General features: G+C 57.5%; 1 protein-coding gene across 5 annotated transcripts; it reads left to right on the top strand.

The window, feature by feature from the left end:
- The first annotated feature begins 15 nt into the window (after positions 1-15).
- On the top strand, positions 16-23,109 carry MSI1 (musashi RNA binding protein 1). Of its 5 annotated transcripts, none has more exons than XM_028528482.2 (15): positions 39-196; positions 363-403; positions 964-1,045; positions 1,144-1,228; positions 4,143-4,184; positions 6,001-6,093; positions 9,690-9,738; positions 10,937-11,019; positions 11,513-11,630; positions 14,271-14,351; positions 15,585-15,641; positions 18,452-18,520; positions 19,303-19,457; positions 19,917-19,980; positions 21,317-23,109. In XM_028528482.2, the coding sequence occupies exons 1-14, from the start codon at positions 138-140 to the stop codon at positions 19,956-19,958; spliced, it is 1,056 nt and encodes a 351-aa protein (XP_028384283.1). In that variant the 5' UTR covers positions 39-137; the 3' UTR covers positions 19,959-19,980; positions 21,317-23,109. The 5 variants fall into 5 exon arrangements, with proteins under 5 accessions (XP_028384284.1, XP_028384283.1, XP_028384282.1 ...); XM_028528481.2 differs by having other exon boundaries at positions 19,270-19,457; XM_036014617.1 differs by lacking the exon at positions 15,585-15,641.
- The last annotated feature ends 1,147 nt before the right edge of the window (positions 23,110-24,256 follow it).

Here is a 24,256-nt window from a genome sequence, read left to right as displayed (position 1 = left end):
CGCCCGAGCGGGGTCGGGGGAGGGGGCAGCATGGCCTGTCCGTCCGGCCCCCTTCGCCGCGCACCTCATCTGCCCCGCGCCGAGCGCTGCCGCCGCCGCTGCCGCCGCTGCACTGCCCGCGCCGCCCGCGGCTCCCGATGGAGACTGACGCGCCCCAGCCCGGCCTCGCCTCCCCGGACTCGCCGCACGACCCCTGGTACGGCCCGGCCCGGCCCGGCCCGGCCTGCCCGGCCCGCGCCCGCCCCGGCCCCGCCAACATGGCCGATCCGGGTCGGGCCGGGCCTCCCCGGGGCCCGGGCCCGCGCCCCCTGCGCCCCGGCTCCCGGCGCTCACGCGGGCCCTTTGTGTCTCTCCTCCCGCAGCAAGATGTTCATCGGGGGACTCAGTTGGCAGACTACGCAGGGTGAGCGAGCCCGGGAGCGCCCGCCGGCCCGGCAGGGCACCCTGGACCCCCGGCGCCCCGGAACCGGACACCCCAGCTCGGCCCCGCGCCCTACTGACCCCGGGCGCCTCTGCGCTCTCTTTCGCGCCCCGCCCGGGGACCCCGAGAGTGCAGGGCGATCGCCAAGCGCGCACGGCCCTGCGGGTGGAGGGGAAGAGATGAGGGGTTCAGGGGGCATCGGGGGGTGGGCTGGGCCCCCGGGACCCGCCGGCGGCAGCGCCAACTCCGCTCGCACCTGCGGCTCAAACTTTTGTGAGGCGGCTCCCGGAGCGGCGGGAACCCGGCCGGAGCCGTCCCCCCTCCAGCCCAGCTCGGCCCTCGGCTTCCTGGGGCCCCCGTGGGCGCCAGGAGGCTCCACGGGAGCTGGGTGAGGCTGGAGGTAGGGGGGGCACAGTAGAGAGCGCTCAGGCTGCTTGGCGCGGGGGCGGCGGGGCCGCGCCGGGGTCACAAGGGGCAAAGGACGGGGGAGGGGGGAAGGGCGCGGGGCCCGGGCTGGTCCGAAGGCGGGTGTGTGGTTACAGAAGGGCTGCGCGAATACTTCGGCCAGTTCGGGGAGGTGAAGGAGTGTCTGGTGATGCGGGACCCCCTGACCAAGAGATCCAGGTGAGCCCCTCACCCCCTCCTCCTGCTCCTGGCTCGCCCCCCTCCACCGCCACTCACTGCCTTGTAACCATCTGCCTCTCCCTCACTACGGCGCGCAGGGGTTTCGGCTTCGTCACTTTCATGGACCAGGCGGGGGTGGATAAAGTGCTGGCGCAATCGCGGCACGAGCTCGACTCCAAAACAGTGAGTGGCCCTCGGGGCTTCGGGGGTCCTTTGGGAGAGGGAGGCCGCCGGAGGAGAGGGTCAGGACTCTCCCCAGGGGACAGCTGGACGGGGTCCTCAAGGAAGAAGGGAGTTTTCCGAGGAGAAGGGCTGCCAGGCTCTGAAACTTTGTCACTGGAGTTGACGGGCGAGGGAGGAGGAGAAACCCAGGCCTGCCCTAAGATGCTGCGTCTCCCACCCCGTCCAGCCTTGGAGAGGGCAGAATCAGCTCCCACCCCCTCCCTATACATGCTAATCTTAACGCCTCAGAGAGGAGGTTGGGGTGAGGCTAGGTCCCTCCCCTGGCCCAAATTGAGTGAGTCAGGGCTGCGGAGACCCACCCCGTGGCTTCTCTGAACTGCAACTAGTATTTGGCTCTGCGACACCCCCTCATTCCAGACCCATGGCCAAGCCTCACTGAACCCCCTCGCCACCCTCCCCTGATTTTTTGGTCCATGAGCTCCTTGCTTTGTGTGGAAGACCTAGACCTGTGTGGCCCAGGCAGGGATTTAGGAGAAGGGAGTTAGCTTGCCTGGAAAAAAGCCTTCTGAGGGCTGGATCTTAGCTGCTTGTTTGCTATTCAAAGTCCTGGAACATTTTGCTGTTGTCCCACTGCTCCGGGGGGTCCTGGGTGCTGCGGGGGGCTCTGGCCCAGGCCCTGGCTCAAGGGGAGGGGGCAAAGGAGAAAGTCATGGATTGGGGGGGTTACTCTGTGATGGGGGTGACCTGTGAGTGGGGAGACCATCTGCCCAGGGACCGGGGACAGTACAATCTCTCTCCACACTCCCCCACTCTCCTCCAGCCCCGGGCCTCCCTGCTTGGGTCAGTCACTGGCTCCTGTTTACCTGCAACAATAGCTGGTTGTGCCTAAGAAATTGTTAAATTACCGCCTGTCCCCAGCCCCTGTTATCTCTGCCTAGTGGCTCCCACTCCTGCTCCCAGTAATGAGCAAACGAGGCCAGGCCTCAACTTTGCGGGCTCTGAAAGGATCTTCTTGGCTCAGACGGAGTGACCCAAGCTGGGAATGGAGAGACAGTGGCCTATTGTTTTTGGTGATTATCTGCCATCAAGCTGCCTGTTCTCCTACCATCCCCTGTCCTCAGAATGCACTGATGGCTTCTGTAGTGCTCAGGAAGCTGAGATTTAGGGGCTGGGGCGTGGGGGAACGGCGGATTGATAAGGGGAAGAGAGAGGGGAGGAAGGAGGGTGAGTGGGGCATCCTTCGGAGATTTGGAGCTCAAGGGCAAGGGCCTTGTGTTTGGCATTCTCCGACCTGAGTTAGGGGCGGTGGGAGGGAGGTTTAGGGTGGGGAAGTCTATTTTCGGTTCTGACTTTCACCTTTTATTTATTTGTTCGGTTTTATTTATGTTGCCAGCTGTGAGTCAGAGTGGAGGTGGGGCCTGTCAGGGGTGGGGTGTCTGTGGGTGTGTGGGACATGGCTTGGCCACTATCTCCCTGCAGGGGTCTGTGCAGGGGGACTCTCTGAGGGGTGCTCTGGTGGCTGGGAGGCTGCTTCCAGGAGGTCTAGGAGGACAAACCTGTCAGCAGATACAAAATCACACCTTCAGGCAGGGAAGATGGATAGCTGGGATGTTCCCTGGGGCTGAGTGGGACTTGGGGAGAGAGAGAGGAGGCCCTACCCCAGATGGGTTTTGGAGGTCCCTTCTCTGTGGGCAACTTCCAGTGGGGGATCCTAGAGGAAGCTGGTCCCTGGCTTGTGCCGTTCAGGCAGAGAGGAGCCAGAGCCAGTCGCCTTGAACGAGGCTGTTTTGAACGGAAGGAACTTTGGGAAAAGATAGATCTTGCCTGCGATTGGCTGGTGAACTTCTGAGTGGTGTCCACCCATGTGGGCGCCAAGAAACTCTGGAATGACCGACCTCATGGGCTCTGCCTTGATCAGAATGTCTCATGCCCTGCCTTTTGCCGCCTCTAAGTACAGGTAGCGTACCCAGGGATCCTCAGGTGCATGTTGCTTTTCCTCTCTGGTTGTTCATAGCCAAGGGCAAAGGTAGCCCACGGGTAATAGCACCTTTGTTTGTGCAATGGAGGGCAGTTCACAAAGGGCCGCTTTCACCCGAGTTATCTCTCGTTTGATTTCCCCCAGCTGCCCCTGGGAAAAGTGGGTGTGACTGTCCCTACTTTGCAGATGAGGGAACTGAGGTTCAGAGGGGCCGGGTAGGTTCCCAAAGATCACAGGCTTGGCCAGGGGCCCGGAATTTCTGAGTCCAAGTCCCGTGCCCTTGCGCGTCACCGAAGCCTGGGCCCCGCTTCACCCCGAGCCTCGCTGCATTCCCGGGAAGCTGTTTGTCTGCACCCTCGAGGAGAACTGTTCGGTGCCGATAGTATCGAGGGAACAGCTGAGTTCATTGCTGGTGGTTTATGAACTCTTATCTTGAAGCAGAGAGTTTCCATTTGCAAGACTTCAAAAGTATGAATTTGCATGCCTCACCTAGACAGGCATCTGTGTGAAGTCAGTGAAGCTGGCGAGGTCCTCGGTATACCTGGTGCTTAAAGGAGTAAGACTTTGCTTACTTTTCGAGGTTCTCACTGTACGCTAGACACCATGCCAAGTGCTTTGCAAGCGTTACTTAATATAACCTGCAGATGACCCTTTGAGGTGGATGTTGCTGTTTGCCCCTTTTGCAGGTGAGCTTGACCCTGAGGCTCAGAGAGGTTAAGTAACTTGCCTGAGGTCTCACAGCGGGGAAGCAGCCTTAATGGAATTTGAACCCAGTAGCCTGGCTCTTGGGCGCAAGTGCGTAACCACTACACTTTCCTGCCAGAGGCTGTGGTGGCTTCTGTCACCTCTGCGTCCTGGGACGAGAGAGGTCTGCAGGGCTGAAGGCTGCGTGGCGACCCACCTGAAGTGTGATAACCAAGGCCCCTTCTCTTGCAGATTGACCCCAAGGTGGCCTTTCCTCGGCGAGCACAGCCTAAGGTGGGTGTGTCTCTGTCTGTGGGGAGCTCTGTTGCAGAGGGCAGGGATATTCCCAGCATTCCTTTTTATGAAGGATACTTCTGGAACCTCTGTGTGGACTGGGATTGGGGGGGGAGGGAGAATTTTTAATGTCCTTGCTCTGTGGGTGGAAGACATCATGTGTCATCGCTCCATCTGTGCGCTGGAGTGGGCCGGGGAGGGGGCTGCGTGTGTTGGGAGAAGGGGAACCCCTCGGGGGACTCATTGTCCTGTATTTGAAGCTAGCATGGTTTGGACCGTGAGTCGAATTCTGACCTCAGAGATCACAGCCTCTGTGTCCAGTGCCTCTGGGGGTCAAATCCAGGACAGACTTAACCCCTGAGGCTGAGTTAGGTTGGGCCAGGGAGCTGCCTCTGACCCCAGTCACCCTCCCACCTTCTGGGTGTGAGGTGCTGGGCTCAAGGGGGCCGGGACCATGGGGTCCGTCACCTGTTGTCTTTCAACTTGGGTGACCGTGGCTGCCCTCCCAAGTGCTCTCTTCCCCTGAGGCTCTGGCAGGTTTTTCTGGTTGGCAAGAAACAGATTGCTGCGCAGTCGAACTGTACAGCACTCAAAACTTTTGGTCCGGGACAGCGGCCTGAGATTCCATTCCGGGCCCCAGGGCAACTAGCCAGATCTTAACTTTGAAGCAGGTGAATGTAGGGGACAGACCGGGCGGCTGATTACAGAACGGAGAGGAGGACCCTGTGTCTGCCGACTGGCCAGGGGTCCTAGGACTAGGTCCGTCTGCAGGAGGCCATGGTTTCCTTTTTGCGAGGGGGTTGGTGGGAATTAAGATGCTTCAGGACTTTGAGCCACGGTGCCCCCACTCCTGCCACAGCGAAGGGAGAGGGGCATCTTTAAAAAAGAAAAAGATTTTATTTATTTATTTTTAGAGAGAGGGGAAGGGAGAGAGAAGGAGAGGGAGAGAAACATCGATGTGAGAGCAAAACATTGATCGGTTGCTTCTTGTATGCACCTCGTCTGGGGACCAAACCTGCAACCCAGGCATGTGCCCCGACCGGGAATCGAACTGGCGACCTTTCGCTTGGCGGGTATGATGCGGAGCCACATGGTCAGGGTGAGGGACGGCTTTTTGAGAGACAGGAAAGGGGCGTCTCCGGAAGGGCCCAGCAGAGGGCCTGGACGCGATCACGGAGCAGGTATTGGGAGGAAGCCGCACCAGGGAGCGCATGGTCGGAATTGGGTTAATTCCATTAAGCAGTTTGGTGACAGAAGGTGCTTTAGTGTTAGGATGGGGCTGGGAATTGCCGTGGATTAGCCATGTGCTCCTGGGGTAATTAGGACCATGTGTTCTTCCTAAAACAGGGCTGGGGCCACAGGGCTGCCAAAGGTTGGCTTGGGAAGAGGTTGATGAGGAAAATGTCGGCGTGGAGTTCAGGGGGGACCCTGTGATGGGCCTTGGCCTCTCCCGGGGGCGGATGGGGGGTGGGGGAAACATGTGGGGTCTTTAAGTTAGGCTGTAGGTCTGGGTCACTAACCCACCCCCTTCTCTATGGTGGTCTTTAGGGAAGGAAATTTCCCCACACGGACCCCAGGGAGGGAGGCAGGAGGCAGGCACACTGGAGCCAGCCAGGGTGTGGGGTGCACAGCTGCCCGTGACAGGCCTAGAGGCGGGGGTCCAAGGGGGAGCTTGTGGGGCGGGGGGGGGCTTCCGAGTAGCCGGGGCCACAGAGAGCTTGTCAGCTGGCACCCTGGCAGGAGGGCTCGAGCCCCTGCTGGTGGCAGTAGGCCACGGGACTCAGATGCCCACTTTCTCATTCTGTCCCCCTGACAGATGGTGACTCGGACGAAGAAGATCTTTGTGGGGGGGCTGTCAGTGAGCACCACGGTGGAGGACGTGAAGCAGTACTTTGAGCAGTTCGGGAAGGTAGGTCAACTGGGGGGCCTTGCTGGGGGTGCGAAGGGCCCGTCGAAGCGGTCAGTAGTAAGCAGAGTCCGGCCAGGTCACTCCAGTTCCTGCGAAAGGGGAAAAGAGGGGTGGGTCCTTCTGTGGGTGAGGCCAGGCCAACCCAATGCAGGCTCCTGGCCTGTCTTTGGGCCTCACACTCTGGACACGTCCCCAGGGACAGAAGCCACACAGTAGCTGTCTTGTTGTTGCCCTTCGCCTGTGTTTTTCTCTTGCTTATCTTCGTTCTCCGGAGGGAGGCTGCTCTCCTGCAGCCAGTTCAATCCAGCCACCCCCTTGGCCTCCTGGGAGTTTGCACCTGTCCGGCCATAGGCGGTTGCACCTTCCCCCACTCCTTCCTGGTGGGGACGATAAGGAGGCAATAAATAGGACTCCCAATGGCACTCAGCACCCTGCTTACACAGGTGGGAGCTTGTGGCAGGAGCCAGGGGGTGGGGGTGGGCGCTGATCCCCCCACCACCACCCATTGTGTGGTGCTGAAGATCAGGCCCAAAGGATTGGCTCTCAGCTCTGAGGTGCACCCAGCTTTAATTTCTGGGCCGTTTGTGAAGTAGGACATGTGGGGACGTGAGACAATGGGACATCCCCGGAAAGGTGAGCGGTGGCAACGTCCAGGTTCCACAGCGAGAAGGCCAAGAGGGGACCAAGTTTTAGTCTGAGGATGCAATGAGAATGCTGTGCTTAGCGCTGGGGTCCCTGACCTGGCCCTTCGTGACACAGCCACAGGCTGGGCCTCTGCTTTCCCATCAAGGTATTTTTAGTTCCCTATTAGGCAAAGGGCAAAGGAGGTGGCTTGGGAAATGGGATGTGAGTTGGCGACTGAGTGGGTTTCCAGCCCCCTGTCTCTAGGGTAGAAGAGGAGAGTCTGGGAGGTCCCCTGGCCAGGGGATGCCGGCAGCGGCGTGGGGGCCAGAGGCGGAGGCTCAGGCGCCCCATGGGGACCCGGGTCCAGGACGTAGGGCAGGTCGGCGGCCCAGGCCCCAGAGGGAAGGACGCTCCTGGGAAGCAGCAGGCCCCGCTCTCTCCGGCGGGGTGTCTTTGTGTCTGAGCGCCGAGCATTAGAGCTCGCACTAATCTGATCCAGCAGCTGTGATTGGAGGCCTCCTGCCCCCGGGGCCGGCGTTGCCATGGCAACCGGGCCCCAGGAGAAGCCGTCAGCGGCCGCGTCTTTTGTTCGGGCCTAAATCGGCGTTGGCATGTGAAACCGGCCCGGGGAGGCCAGGGGGAGACGGAGAATAGGCTGCCGGGGAGCGAGGGGGACAGCCGGGAATGCCAAGGGCCCTGCGGTGGGGGGCCCCCCCGCCCGGATCGAGGGGCCGCCGCCGAGGGGGGAACAATGGTCAGCCGCCATGGCTGCCACTCAGGCTTAGAGGCCGCCGAACTTGGCGGCTCCCACTGGTCAGCAGGCCCCGGCCGCCTCCCCTCCCCCCGCCCAAGCCCCCCTGCCCTCGGGTTCCCATGGAGACCAAAGCCTATTAAGGACACCGGGCTGGGAGCCTTCCTCCCCTCAGCTGGCCCCAGGAGGGGACACGGGTGGGGGTCCCCTGGGCCCCCAGCCACTTTCCTAGCTCCTTACCCCGGCCTCGACCTCACCACCCCACTAGGGTCTGTCCAGCGGGAGCCCGGGTTGAGGGTTCTGGGAGGTCAGGGATGGTCGCTGGGAAGGTTGGGTGGAAGAAGCGGGAAAGGGCTGTGGATCTGGGCTGAAGTCAGTCTGTGAGTCAGGCAGGAACTCAAAGCTATAGTGTTGGCAGGAAGCTGGTTCTTAGTTCGTTCATTCATTCACCCGTCCAAAACATAACCATTGAACACAAGTCCAGGTGCTCAGTGAGTGGGTTCAGGGGCAGCTGACACAGGCACCGTCCTGGTGAAACCTGCGAAGGCAGTGAGTGGCGCTGTCCCGCCCTCTCCAGCTGTGCCCCCTCCCCCCGCCACGTGACTGTGGGCAAGCGCCTCCATAATAAGGTAATAATAACAGTCGTTACTGATTAAGCGCTTACTGTATCCCAGGTACTGTGGGTGCAGAGTGTTAAATGCACCATCTCATTTAACTCCTGCCCATAAGAGGCTCTGACACCCATGTGACAGGTGAGTCATGGGAGTCACGCAGACACAGCCACTTGTCCAAGATTCCCCACCAGCAAGCTTGGGATCTAGGGTTCCAATTCAAAGCCCGAGTTTTTGTCACGACCCTTCTTTGCGGGTTTCTCTTTTCCATTGGTTAAGGAGGTGGGGACGATGCTCGAGCCTGAAGTGTCCGTCTAGCTTGGACGGTCAAGCCCATTTGGGACTGGGACTTAGCATGGGTCTTTAAGGACAGAGGTGAGGGTGACACCTGCCCTGCAGACCCCCAGGGCAGGAAGCTTCCTGGGGAGGGAGGTGTCCTTTCCTCCCCAGATGCCCCAGGACCCAGCTGTCTCGGTGGGGTCCTGGCTCTCCCAGCGGGCAGCCAGAGGCCCTGTTCAGCCTGGCGCCGGTGGGAGCTGGAGGACCACCCTGTTCAGGGGCTGCCCTTTCCTTCAAGGAGGCGGATGGATGACAGGCCTGGAAAGAGAGTGGGGGAGAGCGGGGGAGAGGCCCTGCCCCACAGCTTCAGGAAGTGCTCCTTCATCCCTTGGGTGTCTGACCGTTTGTGGGAGGGTCAGCAGCTGGACTGCAGTGGCGGGGTATCAGAGGCAACCCTTGATTTCCACCAAGGGTGAATCAGACCTTAGCTTAACCCCGAGAGTTAGCTGACATTGGCTGAAGAATTAAGAGGGCCAGGAGAACACACCAGATGTAGGCAGAGGGAGGGAGGTGGGGCTGTGGGAGGGCAGCGAAGGTCTTTGGAGGTTCTTGTAGGTCCTTGTATCCGAGGGGGTGCCTTGAGGGGGCAGCAGGAAGAGAAGCCTGGGGTCCAAGGAGGCGGGACAGTGGAGACCCTCCCCTTTCCTCAGCCCCTCCCCTCCCCCAGCCAGTGGGAGGCAAGCAGCCCAAGCAATGAACTCTACTTGCTTTAATTACAGCCTCTAGCAAAAGGAAACCTCAATTAGAGGAAAAGATCTGTGCCCGGAGAGGGGAGCTGAGACTGGCTGGAGTGGCTGCTGCCCTCCTGGCCTCTTGCAAAAAGGGAAGAGGCTCTCGCTCCCCCATCTCGGGTCTCGATCTCCTCCTCTGCCACTGCCCATTCAGTGCCACCTCCTTCAAGACTTGGTCGAGGATTTGCTGTGTGACCTTGGGCAGGTGACTTCACCTCTCTGAGCCCATGTCCTAATCTGCAAAAATGAGGATCTTGCCATGCAGGGAATGTGGAGGGAATGAATGATGGGGCAAAGTGCCAGGCATATATGTGGTGCTTAATATCTGCAGGCTGATCCCTTGAGAATCTGGCGGTGGAAAGGGGGCTGCTGTGGCATCCAGTTGAGGTGGCAGCTGGAAAGTGGCCCCCAGCACTGGGGGCAGGTTTGAGATAAAGGTTGGGCTGGGCAATAGGGGAGAGGGCGCACAGCCCCTGCTGCGGGACTGTCGTGGGTCCCTGGTTTCTGGTGGGTCCTCCAACGCCAAAACGGCTGTTTCAGGTGGATGACGCCATGCTGATGTTCGACAAAACCACCAACCGACACCGAGGTGAGTGTGGCCCCTCCCCCTTCCCAGGCCAGGCTGGGGGCCTGTGGTCAGCCAGGGGGCTGCAGGTCACGGCCGCCCTTTTCATCTCTCCTCCTGACATCCTATCCCTGAGGATCTGCATCCTCTCCAGGGTCTGGCCTTACAGAAGGCTTTTGTCCCACCGTTTCCTGTGCTAGAAACTTGCAGAATTGCAGACACCCGAGAGGAGTGGAGGAGCAGACTCTCCCCAACTGAGCCCTCCACCCTCACCCTGCCCGATGTCTGCCCAGCCTGCGTCTGCACCAGGGCTTACCTTGTCCTGGTAACCAGAGCTCAGGCCAGGCCACCCTGGGGTCAGGCCGACTTGCTGACTCAAAGCCCCAGGCAGCCTGCTCCTGCTGCAGCCGCCCTCCACCCCCACCTTCAGGCTGAGCCCAGCCCCCAGCCACGTTGCCCCTGAACCTGGGAGCATCTGGGCCGCAGTGTTTGCGTAGCCTGCTTGTTTTTCTCCCAAAGGCCTTGCCTTCTGAGAGTCCCGTTCCAGTCCCTGGGGCACACCCGGGAGGAGGCAGGGCCGTGTCTCAAATTGCTTCAGGCCTGTGGGCCTTCTGACCTGTTCTGGGAGCTGGCTGTGTGCTGTTACGCGTGTGTACATCTGCCTGCATGCGAGGGTGTTAGTGTCTGAATATTTGTGTGTGTCTGTTGTATCAGGGTGACTGTGTACATGTGCGTAGGGGCCTTTATGTTCTGGGGAAGCACCTGTGTGTGTATGTGTGTGAGTGTGTGTGAGTGGTATAGGTACCTCTGTGTGTGTGTGTCTACTTACACGAGTGTGACTGTGTACAAACATATGTTTGGGTCTGTACACGTTTGTGTAAGTTTAAATAAGTGTTTGTGTGTGTTCTTCCCTCTTTGGAAAGCCTCTAAGGAAGAGAGAAGGGCATGTTGAGTGGAATTGCATCATAGTTCAGCCACTTTCTGACTTGCCGTGTGATCCTGAGCAAGTCACTTTACTTCCCCGGCCTTGGTTTTCACGTTTGTAATTTGGATCGAGAAACCCTGTCCCAAGAGGTAGTCCAGAGGTTCCTGGATTGTGCGTGGGCAAAGCCTTCTGTTAACTCTCAGCGTCTCACCCACGGGAGAAGGGCGGTGGTGTGGGCGTAACGCAGGGCTGGGTTTTGACTGTGAGCCCGGTTCCGACGCTGCGTTTGCCCTCTAGGGTTCGGGTTTGTCACGTTCGAGAGCGAAGACATTGTGGAGAAAGTGTGTGAAATCCATTTCCATGAAATCAACAACAAAATGGTGAGCTGGGGTTGGATGGGGTGGAGGTGCAGAGAGAGACTGGGGTTCCTGGCTGAGACAGCCCCGGGGCGCTCGGGGTTCCTGGAGGCAGGCAGAGGGGCCTCGGTCCGTGGGGTGGAGCCAGCTCTCCCACACCCTGGAGGCCTGGATAGCCAGGCAGTGTCCTGTGGTAGTTAAGAAGCATGGGTTGGGGGAAAGAAAACATGGGTTGAAATCCTCGCTCCACCTCTTACTGGGCAGATAATTTCCCCTCTCTGAGCCTCAGCTTCCTCATCTGTAAAGTGGGAGCGACAGTAGTAGCTTCATCACTGGGTTGGTGTAAGCATTCCTGAGCTGTTGGCATGCAAAGCCATTCACACAGCACCTACCTGGCACACAGTGGGTACATTGTAAATGGTAACTATGAAATGAACAATACAAAGGCCCGCCAGGGAACAAGAGGGTGGGCAACCCTAGGACTGTAGGAGGAGCTGACCGCCAGGTCTCTTTGCAGGTGGAATGTAAGAAAGCTCAGCCAAAAGAGGTGATGTCGCCGACGGGCTCGGCCCGGGGGAGGTCTCGAGTTATGCCCTATGGAATGGACGCCTTCATGCTGGGCATTGGCATGCTGGGTATGTGCCAGGCCCGCACCTGCAGCTTCTTCCTGCCCGGAACTGCTCCCAGGGCTCCCCGGGACTGCGTGGGTGTTGTCCATCCTCTGTGGTCTGCCCTCCCTGATCTGAGTCATTGGGCGGGAGTGAGGACCCAGGACCTCAGGTCTGGCAGGCCTGCGGAAGGTGGGGCAGTTTTGTTGTGGGGTACTGCCCTCTGGCGGTGGCCAGAAGAATAGTTCAGCTACTCTCTAGTTGGTCCTGTCCATCCATGCATTCATCCATTCGGAATAGTTACTGAGCAACTATAAAGGCCAGGCGCTGTGCCAAGAAGTACAACAGTGACTCTCCTTGGACCTTTACGGTCTGGCAGGAGAAACAAATACTTAAGAACATAAATAGATTTAGGATGGAGAAGTATAGGGTGCCAGGGGAGCATAGGGTCGTAGGGAACTTGACCAAGACTTGAAGAATCCAGAAAAGAAGATACGTTTCAGCTGAGTATGAGGGTTGAGTAGGAGCTAGTTTATGGGAGGTTGGAGGGAAAGTGAAGGGAAAAGTGTGCAGGAAGAGGGAACAGCATTTACAAAAACCCGAAGGCCTTTGGAGAAAAAGAAGGCTGCTTCCTATTCATTCAGTTAATATCCTCTTGGGGTTCCCCGTCTAGTGGGGGACAAGAGTAAATTAGCCGTGTCACCACAGAGGGACTGGGGGCTGTAGGAGCCCAAGAAGGAACCTAAACCCACCTGGGTGTCAGGTAGCCCTCGTTCTGGGAGGGGTGAAGGCTGCCAGGAGCCTTGGCAGCGGCACAGGATCGGCAACAGGTGGGGCCACGGCTGAGGGTGGGAGAAGGAGCCGGGCCCCCAGCAAGCTCTGGGCCCCCTGGAGAGACCGGGTGTGCACTTGGGGGAACTCCGAGGAGGGGGCTGTGGTGTGGGCGGGAGGGTCAGGATTAGGGTGGCAGGTCGGGTGGGTGGGGCCAGCAGCCTCCAAGTGGCTCAAGATCTCCTCTTGAAGTTTAGGAGGCTTTTTCTGGGCTTTTTATTTGGAAGCCGTTTCAAAGTTTCTGCAGAGTTGAAACAATGAAGTAGCACGCAGAACATCCTTACCCCTGTGCCAGATTCACCCGTTGTTAACAGTGTATCCCACTGGCTTTACCATTTTCTCTCTGTGTGTACGTGTGTTATATGTGCCTACATATGTGTGCACATGCAGTGCACCTGTGACTTCCCCTGTGTCACGGGAGGGCAAATGACGTGCATGATGACCTTTTACCCTTAGATAGTTCACTGTGTGTTTCCTAAGATTAGGGATTTTTTTTTTCATGAAACCACATAATAATTGTGAACTTGATACATTTATATCGACACAGTGTTCTAATGGAATCTATAGCTAAATGTATCACTTGACTCTGCCATGTTCTTTATAGATATTTTTGCCCCCCAGAACAAGGTCCAGGCTGGAATCTGGTCTTGCATTTAGTTGTCTTGCCTCCGTAGCCTCCTTTGGTCTGGAACATTGAGAAAGTTTTCTTTCAAGGGGATTCATTTTTCACCCCATTGACAAAGAGTGAAAATGGAAAAAGAAACCCTTTCACAGCGAGAATGGTGGTGAGGCAGCCTGGAGCCAGTCAGGTCTGAATTTGAATCCCACTTGCACCATTATTACTCAGGAAGTGATTTTTATTTCACAGCCACAAATATTTATTAGATGCATACTAAGTAGCAGGCACCTTGCCGGTGCTGAAGATACAGAAATAAAAGACAGGGAAAACAGAGAATCAGCACTTACAGAAATCCTGCCATACGTTCAGAGGAGGATCCCCGGGGCCATGAAAGGGGAAACCAGGGGGATGTGATAAGTGTTGTAACTAATGGGGAGACCCTTGGGGGCTGGCCTCTCTGAGGAGGGGGCGGTTGAGCTGAGGCTTACACAGTGAAAAAGGCCCAGTCACGCCCTGGCTGGTGTGGCGCGGTTGGTTGGAGTGTCGTCCCATAACTGAAAGGTGGGTTCGATTCCCAGCTGGAGCACATGCTTAGGTTACGGGTCCAGTCCCCTGTCCAAATGCATACGATCCCAGGTCTGGATGCGTGTACTCTCCCTGGTCACGGCAGACACATACCGGAGGCAACCAATCGGTGCTTCTCTCTTGAATCGGTGTTTCTCTCTCCCTTCCTCTCTCCCTCCCCACGCCTCTCTAAAAGCAGTGAAAAAAATGTCCCCTGGTGAGGATTAAAAACAATTTATTTTTTAAAGAGAACCCAGTCATGTGAAAACCTGGGGGGACAAGTGTTCCAGGCAGAGGGAATAGCCTATGCAAAGGCCCTGAGGTGCAGAGGAGCTTGGTGGGTTTGAGGAACAGCAGGGAGGTGGGTGTGGCTGGAGCAGAGTGACCAGGGGCAGAGTATAGACGAGGATGGGAGGCCAGAGCCAGCGCACAAAGGGCCTTGGCAAGGGTTTGGATTATTCTTAGCCGTTAAGTGTCAGTTTTCTTATTGGTAAGATAGGTCTTTTAATGGTACGAGTGGAAGGTATTTGGTACCTGTGACTGACTGTTACTCGTGAGAGGAGATGAAGAGGGAGACGAGTGGCTTGGGGTTCCCCGCTGACCAGGGTCCACGCTGTGGGTGAGGCATCTGACAGGAGCCCTTGTCCCATCAGGTTACCCCGGTTTCCAAGCCACGACCTACGCCAGCCGGAGTTACACAGGCCTTGCCCCTGGCTACACCTACCAGTTCCCCGGTAAGTCCCGTTCAGTGTCTCTCCGCTGCCACCATGTCCCCGGTTCCCAGCAGTCTGGCTCCTCAGGGTGGGGTCTGGGGGTGCATGGCTGAGGCGGGGGTCGGGGGTCTGCCTGCTGGAGGCTTGGAAGGAAGGGCATGTCTGAGGAAGGAGCGCCTCTCCCCACCCACCCTCTCCTCACCCCCTCCCCAGAAGCTGGGGTAGGATCCCCAGCGCGGCCCCGCATGGCACCACCGGTCTCTCCCAGGGTGACCTCTCAGCCCTGTCTTTCTGTCCCCCCCCACCCCACCCCACTCCAGGGTTGCCACTTCCACCAAAGAGGGCACTGGGCTTGTGATGAGGGGGCGCATGGCTTGTGTCTTTCTAGACACCCATAGAGTGACCACGCGCAACACTGAGCCTTTCGAGGCGGACACGAGACCCCGAATGCTGAAAAACAACCAAAAAGCATGCTGGTCACCACCCTCGTTTGTAATTCAAAATGACAATAACACGGGGCCTTCAAATAAGTGGCCAGGAGCCCGACAAAGCTCTGAACTCTCCCGTGATGACTATTCATAGTGTTTTCTTTGAAATATCAAATATCACATTTTTTGCAAGCTGCTTTCTTCTTTTTTTTTTTTGTCTTATTTTTTAGAGGGTCCCTAAGCATGTGCATCATTTGCCTCTTGGGCTGCCCAGCCTGGAGGCCCGTGTTCACGTTAGGTTGTCTGATACGGACAACGGTCTGATGGGGGAGGGCTGCTGATGCCTGGTTTATAGGTGAGGGGGCGGGCGCAGAGGGGAGAAGCGGCTCGCTGAGATGACTCAGCGAGAAAGGGCTGGAGCTGGGAGCCCAGCCCGAGCCTGACCTGCTCTAGGGTCATTGCTGTTCACCAAAGCTGCCTCCCCAGCTCCTCCTCCCCCAGAAAAAAGTAGAAGAGGAGGATGCTGGGAGATGTCTTGGTGCAACCTCAAGCTTTTTAAGAAACCCCAGGCATGGTGGCTGCAGCTTCGCCCACGCCCAGGGTAGAGGTGGCAACCCTGCCCATCCTTCCTGTCTCGCCTCTCTGTGTCCGTGTCTGCTCCCCTGCCCGTGCTTGCCGGGACCGCGCCCTCCCCACCCCCAGCTCTTGGGTCCTGTGCATGGCCCGTCCCCCCACCCAGTGTCCCCGCGGGTGCAGTCGTCCTCCCTGGGCCGCGCCTGAGGGGCCTCCCCTGCATCTTCCTAAGCTGTTTTACCTTTCATTTTAGAATTCCGTGTAGAGCGGACCCCTCTCCCGAGCGCCCCAGTCCTCCCCGAGCTTACAGGTCAGTGGCTCGGATTTCATACACCTCGAGGGCCACGTGGGGAGACAGAGAAGGACTCAGGGACCTTCCCCGGGGGACGGGGGACGTTAGTGGGCCCCTTCCCTCCTGCCCACCAGCCCTCCAGCTGTGGGGGTGCGGCAGACTCCGCCTGGGCACTGGCCGGTCCACGTAGCGGCGTGGCCCTTAGGGTAGGGCACGGGGCCAAGCCGGGCAGACGGAGGCAAAGCCACCCATTCATCCATCTGGCAGATGTGTGTCTGGCGCCTCCCAGGGGCCACGTACCACGCAGGCTCCGGGCCCCAGGGGTGAAGAAGCCAGGGTCTCAAGTCAGAGCACGGGGGGCTGGGTGGGGACTTCGGCAAACTGGAGCGGGCACGCCTGCACGCCGTGCCAGAGCTGACCCTTGCCGGGAGGGCATCCAGACCCAGGGTGTTCAGGTCTCATTTTCCAAGAGAAGCCAGAGAAACCCAGCTTTTGCTTTCACGTGAATTCTCCAGTTATTTTCAAGCGTTGGCAACAAACTCCGTATTTTTAAACCACCGCACGCCAAATGAGACCTATTTGAGGGGCAAGTCCAGCTCTCTGGCCGCCCACTGGGGACTTCTGAGCAAGGGGGATGAAGGTGCCCAGCCACCAGAGTCATTTCTCCAACTGGAGCTTGTGCGGGCCCAGTCAGCTCAGTGCTGAGCTGAGGTCAAGGCCAAGGGGAGGGGCAGGGCGTGTGCAGACCAGGCGGGCTGCAAGGGGTTTCTCTGTTCGACCTGCTTCTCCCCTCCCCCACCCCCAGACTCTCCCCCCCTCACCTGGCCGTGTGTGGAGGATGGATGCTGCTTTAAATGAGACCTTCCTTCCAAGGGGTGCTCAGGGGTCCCTCAAAGTGGAGAGGAGGGGAGAGAAAAATGGGGTGAAGAGAAGGGAGGGAGTAGAGAGCCCCAGAGTGGGGGTGATAGAGCCCCTTCCCTGAGTAGAGTGGGGTTTGACCAGCAGTGGGGGAGGCAGCACGGGGTGGGGAGGGCCTTTTCTCCTCATTGACGAGCTCTGTGTTGAGGACCTACTGTGCGGGACATTGTGCCAGGCCTTGCCGTCCCAGAACTTGCAGTCTAGCGAGGGAAGCAAGTGCTCGCTGTACAAATGCGTGGTCTTGACCAGTTGGCGTGGGCACCTGCTCAGCTGGGCCACACCGACGGTGCTGTGTGGAGATGCCTCAAGGGGACTGAAAACAGACCCCGAGTCCAGCCCCCGCCTCCAAAGAACTGAGGGAGGAAGTGTCCCCTGCAGATGTCTTGGCAAGGGAGGGGGGCTGTCCTAGAGACCAAGGGCCTGAGCTTCTCTCTGGCTTTCGGGAGACGTGGGTGTTTCTGCCACACGTTTAATAGGTATTTGCCGTGTCAGATGCCGTCTGAGCGGTGGAGGCACAGCCGTGAGTGAGGCAGAGAAGGTCCCTGCCCTCCTGGAGCTGATACTCTAGTGGAGGGGACAGCAGTTGACAAGTAAACAAGTAAATGAGATGCTTTCAGAGGGTGACAAATTGCACAAGGAAAATAAAACAGAGATGTGGTGAGGCGTTGGAGTTGGAGGCAGGGGAATGCCTGAATGAGAGTGGTCAGGGAAGGCTTCTCAGAGGAGGTGGCATCTGAGTGAGAAGAAGCCAACTGTATGAAGCTCTTCAGCAAAGCTCCTCCACTGTGTGGGAATTGCTCTGTGCTCTGCCCAACCCAGTGGCCATGCCAGGGATTTTCAGGGGCCTATTCTGGTGTCCCTAGCCCAGGTCCAGTTCATTTCAGTGTCAGGGTGACTCAAACAGCCCCAAGAGGCGCATCTTGGGATGGGAAGCTGATGTTCCTGAGGGCTGATGCCAGCTCCGCAGGCCCTGGCTCTGTGCTGAGCGGTAGCTTCTTGGGGGATGCAGTGGCAGAACCAAACAGTAGGGGGCGCTCACTCCCAGGCTCAAGCCAAGCTAGGGGATCCTTCTATTCAGGGGCCGTTTACTAAACACCCATAGTGTACCAGGCCGGGTGCTGGGCGCTGTGGAGGTGGGGGTGGAGGTAGAAAGCAAACAAAGGAATAGCAAGATGCCTGTGTATGACGAGGGGATCAGAGAAAAGGGGCTGAAGGGGTTTGGGGGAGGGAGTAGTAGTTGCGGGCGGGCCGGCTGGTGGTCAGTCATGGGGGCGGCTGTGAGGCAGCACCCTAGATGCACACAGTTTACTGAGGACCTGCTCTCGGGGGAGCGGGAGCGAGGGAAGCAGGCCAGGCAACGGAAGGAGCAAAGCAGAACTGTGGGCTGAGCTGCTGCCCGGCTTCAGCAGGGTCACACAGGGAGCTCTGGGCCCCGGACTGCACCTCGGGGTCAGCTGCCCCTCGAGGCAGAGGGCCTGGCTTTCTGGACCCCGGGCCAGCCAGCCCCTGACTCCAGGGACTGGGGTTGGGAAGAAGGACATGCGCTCCCGAGGCCTGCGGGCTGGGCGGCCCCTGTTGGGCCAAGGGCACTCTCTGGAGCAGGGGGCAGCTCGGTGGGGGGGAGATGCCCCGCCCTCGCCCTCTCAGAGTTTGGGTGGGTCAGCCGTGTCCTTGAGCCCAGGGGGAAACTGAGCCTGAGCCGAGCGCCGGGCAGCCACCCTCTCTCCTGCCTGCCTCCATCCCCCCCGAGGGTCAGGGCACGGATGGCGGCCTGAGAGTTCTTCCTGCCTTGACCCTGGGACTGCGCTGGCACCTCTGCGGTGGGCTAAGGCCCTGCCCAGAGGGGGCCTCTGTCACCCACCGCTGCCCCCTCACCTGCCACGCTGAAGTGCCCGTACCTTTCATTTCAGCCATTCCTCTCACCGCTTACGGACCCATGGCAGCAGCGGCGGCGGCGGCAGCTGTGGTTCGAGGGACAGGTGAGGCCTCCCGGGGTGCGGGAAGTGAGGAAGAGGGTGCAGAGAAGTGTAGAGGGGAGGGAAGGCAGCCACCACCACCCCTTTCCAGAGGGGCGTCTGTCTGTATACATTCGTTCACTCGGCGTTAACCGAGCACCTGGTGGACCAGCCAGGAAGGAGACTGGGCTCTGCCCTCCGGAGCTTAAAGGCTGGAGGGGGCATCAGGTATTGGAAAGGCAATAATTCTGGAGGAGGAGGATGCTCCTCTGGGGGAAGGCAGGTGCCAGGGGATCCCCCAGAGGAGCTCACAGGCCTCTGGGGAAGGTGTCCAGGAGAAACCATTTCACTTTTGATTTGAAAGCAAAGAGAAGGGAAAGAGTTTCCAGCAGAGGGAGTCACACGTGCAAAGGCTTGGCCGCCAGTTAGCATGGGTGGAGTGCGGGAGTGAGGCGTGGGCAGAGCGAGGTTGGAGGAGACACAGAACGTTTGAAGCCGTGGAGGGATGTGGGTTTTAGGAAACGGCAGATGGATGCAGCGAGGGGAAGGGTGCAAAGCAGCTCAGGAGGGGAGGCCTGGAGATCAGCGCAGAGGTCAGACAGGAGATGATGGGACCTGGGCTAGGGCTGGCGGGGTGGACGGACTTGGAGGGATCTCCAGGAGGTGGACCCACTAGCCTTGACGGGATGAGGCTGGGGCGGGGTCAAGGTCAGGGTGGGCAGGGCAGGTTTGAAGGCTCCGGGGCTATCACCATCTTCTTTCTGGGTTGCCAGGCTCTCACCCCTGGACGATGGCTCCCCCTCCAGGTTCGACTCCCAGCCGCACAGGGGGCTTCCTGGGGACCACCAGCCCCGGTCCCATGGCTGAGCTCTATGGGGCAGCCAACCAGGACTCAGGGGTCAGCAGTTACATCAGCGCTGCCAGCCCCGCCCCCAGCACCGGCTTCGGCCACAGTCTTGGGGTGAGTGGCCAGTCCTGGAGGACCCCTGAAGTTGGAGGAAGGAAAGGCCTTCTCCGTCTGAGATCGCAGAGGGAAGCAAGGGATAATGAATGGAGCAAGAGTGTCACCAAGGGGGCGGCTAGGGGTCCTCATTCACTCCGTGGGCATTGAATGATTGCACTCCATGCACCAGGCACTAGGTGGGCTCTGGGGGTACTGTGCAAACGAGACTCACCATCTCTGTCCCCACGGAGGCTAGATTCCAGCTCAGGAGGGCCCTGACTTTAACGAGGGGACTGGTAATATGCAGGTCCCCGGCCCCGCCCTGGAGGATCTCCCAGTGGGTCTGCAGGGGGAGTGGCACGGACAGGGCCCGAGACGGGTCGGTGCCTCACCTCAGCTTCCCTGTGGGAGAAGCGGAGGCCCCGGGCTTTCTGTGCTTCCCCCGGGAGCCTAGGAGTCACATCCTTTTCTTTCCAGGGCCCCTTGATTGCCACAGCTTTCACCAATGGGTACCACTGAAGCAGGAGACAGGTGGCAGGAGGTGAGGAGGTGGGCCTTGAGGTGGGGATGATGCTGGGAAGGCCGGTGCTGGGAGGCCAGTCTGGCACACAGAACCTGTCCCTGCCTTCACACAGCCCATTGTTCAGTGGGGGGAACAGACCTTCATACCAGCAGTGGTCAATGAACATGAAAAGCTGCTCACCCTGCTGCATAAAACAAACAAACAAACAAACAAACAAACCCTGTAAATGAAAACCATAAGGCAGCACGTTCCACCTGTCAGGCAGGGATTTCTTCTCCTTTGCTCATGCCCAGCACTGATGAGGGCGCAGGAGAAACGGTGCAAATAGGCTTAGGGTTTCCAAATGCCGGCCGGGCAGTGTTTACCCAGGTTTTCAATGTTCATCCCCGGGACCCAGCAATCCCACTTCTGGGCATTTATTTTAAAAACTGCAAGTAGCTGAATCGCCCATCAAAAGGAGAGTGGTCAAATATGTGAGTGGATACATACAGTGGAATATTACGAGGCCATTAAAGCAGAATACTGTTGACACAGATGCATACACACAGAGAGACGTGGGCCCTGGCTGATGTAGCTCAGTGCACTGAGCATGGGCTGTGAATCAAAGGGTTGACGGTTCGATTCCCAGTCAGGGCACATGCCTGGGTTGTGGTCCAGGTCCCCAGTGGTGGGGGTGGGGGGGCACATGAGAGGCAACCACACATTGATGTTTCTCTCCCTCTCTTTCTCCCCACCTTCCCCTCTCTTTTAAAAAAGTAAAATAATTTTTTAAAAATATTTATTTTTAGAAAGGGGAAGAGAGGGAGAAAAACATCAATGTGGTTGCCTCTCACACACCCCCTGCTGGAGACTTTGTGCGAAGCCCAGGCATGTGCCTGAGACAGGGAATCGAACCCTCAACCTTCCGGTTCACAGACCTGGGATCAATCCACTGAGCCACACCAGCCAGGGCTAATTTTTTTCTTTTAATTCATTCAAATAACTATTTGTTGAGCAGTATTCCAGGAAGGGGGGATGTTTAAGACACAAGGTTCCTCTCTCGTTCTACAGACAAAAAGCAACAAGGGAGATCATTGTGAGTGGTGTGTGAGGGGCCTACTTCAGGGGGTCAGAGAAGGCGTCTCTGAGAAGGTGTCGTTTGAATAAATCCAGGCATTTAAAATCTAGGGAAAGAGCTTTGCAGATGGGAATCGGAAGTGCCAAGCACGTGAATGCCGCGCGTGTAGAACGGGATTAGGAGAAGAGGCCCATGTGGGGAGGATGCCTGTGCTCCGGGGGCCCCCCAAAGTGGGGGGCAGAGGGTTTTTGGGGCAGGAAGCCTCCAGGGCACCCACAACCTCCTGGTGTGTTGCAGCGCCCCAGCCTGCAGCTGACTGAGGACCACAAGTGAGCCAGCGAGGGGGCGGGGACACCTCAGCCGCAGCCGCCGCCGCCCCTTCCTCCCCGCAGCGACTCGGACCGCTACTGCCCGCCCCCACTCCCGGGGCCCCGGCCCCTGCCCTGCTGCCCCTGGACAACGTCTGGCTCCCCTACTAATCTGCCCCCTTCCGCCTCCGCCCCTTCCCCGACCTGCCCGCTTTTATTTATTTTGGATTAGCCAGTTGCCCGCCCCCCAACCGCCCCCTGGTTCTCCCCTCTTGGGTCTGCACCCCCCTCTCTGCCGCGCCCCATAGGACCCACCCCAGAAGGCTTTTGTATTTGTGCATAGCTAGAGTGAGGGCGGAGGGGGCCTGCTACCGGCTGCAGCCCCAACCCGGGTTTTTTATTCTGATTTTCCCTCCTTTTCTCTCCTCCTTTTTTTTTTTTTTTTTTTTTTTAAGGAAACTTTTTAAAGCTATTTCTAGGTTTGTGAATGTGAAACCCCAGGCCGCAGGGGGCAAGGGGCCAGGTGCCCCCCACCAGCCGAGAACAAAGCGTCTGTGTGGGTGCGGGCCCCTGGCCACCTCCCTCCAGCCCTGGAGAGGAGGACAGGGCTGCGTAGCCCAGGCCGAGCCCCTGGAACCATCCCGTCCTGTATCATATGTAAATACTGTGAGGTGAAGCCCCGCCCTCTCGACGATCCCTTGGGGGCGAGGGCGTGGCCTGTCCCCACCAGGCAAAGGTCTCCCTCCCGTGTTTCTGTCCCCTCCTCAGACACCGTTACTGTAAGCTTGCGGGCCTCATCTGTGGCCGAGGCAGGCCCGCTCTCTCAGGCCCTAGGGGTCAAGGCCTTGGGCCTGCTCACCCCGGAAACCCAGTGTAGGGGCAAGGGGCGAGGGAAGAGAAGGGCTCCCCCAGAGCCACTGCTGGAAATGAATTAACTCTCCAAAGGTCTCCCCTGGCCCCCTCCGTAGCTCAGGCCTTCATGGTTTCTGCTCTGAGCCCCCCATGAGTGGGCATCAGGGGGCACTCGGGAAGGGGCGGACCCCAGGGGAAAGCAACGGGCTTCTCAGGGAACCCCCACATTCTCTCACTGAAGTATCCCACCAAGATGGTCCCACGGCCAGAGCCCCTTGGCAGCCCCTCACCCCTGAGCCCCCTTCGAAGGAGAAAGAGGCTCAGGGTTTGACTTCCTGAACAGCACGAGAGACCTGGCTGGGGTGGCAGGGCCGAGGCCGCCTGTCACCCCCTCTATGTCTCTCTCCCCAGGTCTGAGGCTGGGGACCGAAGCTCCCTTCCCCATCACAGTCCCAGTCCCCATTCTTACGACCCCCTTTGGAGAGTTAATTGTCTGTGTGAGGTGCTTAACCTATTAGCCCTGAGAACACAAAGCAATAATCTTTGTTACTGAGATGCGCGGCTGTTCGTGTTCGTTTTTTTTTTTTTTTTAATGTTTCCTAATAAAAGAGAAGCTGCATTTTATTGGTTTTTATTTTTAATTTTCTACACATTTGAGCTGAGTCACGAGAGACTGAGCTTCCCCCTACTCCCTCCCTGTGATTCCCCACCCCCACCCCACTGGGCCCGCCCCTGGGCTGGCTCAGGGCCTTGAAATTCCGTTTTCTGATTTGTTCGGGGAATTTTTTCTTTTTTTTTTTTAAAGATGTTACATGGTGTTTTGAAGCCAGCAAGTTACCACCCTCCGGTGTCTCTTCTCTCCACATCTGTAACTTCTTTTTCCAGGTTTTATTTTCAGTTTTAAATTCCTAATAAATTATTTGAAAACGGTGCTCCGTGTGGTGTGTGTGCATTCAGATCGAGGGACCGCAGTGCCGCCCGGCTTTCCCGTCCCTTCTTGTTCCTCTTCTCCCGGAACGGTGCCTGATTCCCACATAAGGAAACATCGATTATTTGGATGTGATTTTGGAAAAACTAGAAGACATCTTGAGACCAAAGCCTTTGAAAATTGTTTTATTTTTGGTAGGTGTGATTGTGGTGTTGTGGTGTGTTGTTTTTCTTCTTTTTACATTTCTACTGAAAGCTTTTCTCTAGATCAGCAGCCAGGCAAGGAAGCCCGGTCCGGCCGCTTCTCTTGGATACAGTGTTGGCGAGCGCCAGAACAACTGGGAGAGAAAACAGAAATAAAAGCCATCCAGACTGGAAAGGAGGAAGTAAAATTGTCTTTGTTTGCAGATAACATGATCTTATATGTGAAGAACTCTAAAGATTCCACCAAACAAAACACAACAAAACCGTTAGAACTAATAAAAGAATTTAGCAAAGTTGCAGAATACAAAACCACACAAAAATCAACCATGGTTCTACCCTTAACAATGGACAACCAGAAAAGAAAATTAAGGAAACAATTATATTACAATTGCATCAAAATTTAGGAATAAACTTAAGCAAGGAGGTGAAGGACTTCTACTGTGAAAACTACCAAACATTGCGGAAAGAAATGAAAGAAGACACTGTAAGCAGAGAGACATCCTGTGTTCATGGATCGGAAGACTTAACGCTAAGATGTCCATACTTCCCAAAGCAATCTGAAGATTCAGCGCAATACCTATCAAAGCCCCAAGGGCACTTAAAACTCATATGGAATGTCAAGGGACCCCAAATAGGCCAAGCAGTTTTGAAAGACTTGGTGGGTTCACACCTTCTGATTTCAAAGTACATTACAAACCTTATGGTCGTCAAAACAGTAAGGTACTGGCATGAAGACAATGAAATACGGTAAGACAACCCAGCCATAAGCCCTCACTAATATGGGCAAATGACCTCCGATAAAGGGTGGTCATTTAGGATACCCAGTGTGGAAAGGACAGTTTCCAATGAAAGGAATCAGGAAAACTTGATATCTCCACGCAAAAGAATGGAGTTGGACCCTTACCTTGAGCCATCTACAAAAATTAAATCAAAATGAATCGACCTC

The sequence above is a fragment of the Phyllostomus discolor genome, chromosome 13 (assembly GCF_004126475.2).
Source record: "Phyllostomus discolor isolate MPI-MPIP mPhyDis1 chromosome 13, mPhyDis1.pri.v3, whole genome shotgun sequence".
Classification (NCBI taxonomy): Eukaryota; Metazoa; Chordata; class Mammalia; order Chiroptera; family Phyllostomidae; genus Phyllostomus; species Phyllostomus discolor.
The sequence above is the reverse complement of the archived record's forward strand: the minus strand, read 5'-3'. Positions and strand labels throughout refer to the sequence as shown.

Coding starts and splice junctions, on each gene's coding strand:
- MSI1 (XM_028528481.2), top strand. CDS start 138: ATGGAGACTGACGCGCCCCAGCCCGGCCTCGCCTCCCCGGACTCGCCG. Junction 15,642..18,451: donor AGTCCTCCCCGAGCTTACAG/GTCAGTGGCTCG, acceptor CTTTCATTTCAG/CCATTCCTCTCACCGCTTAC. Junction 18,521..19,269: donor AGCTGTGGTTCGAGGGACAG/GTGAGGCCTCCC, acceptor CTGGGTTGCCAG/GCTCTCACCCCTGGACGATG.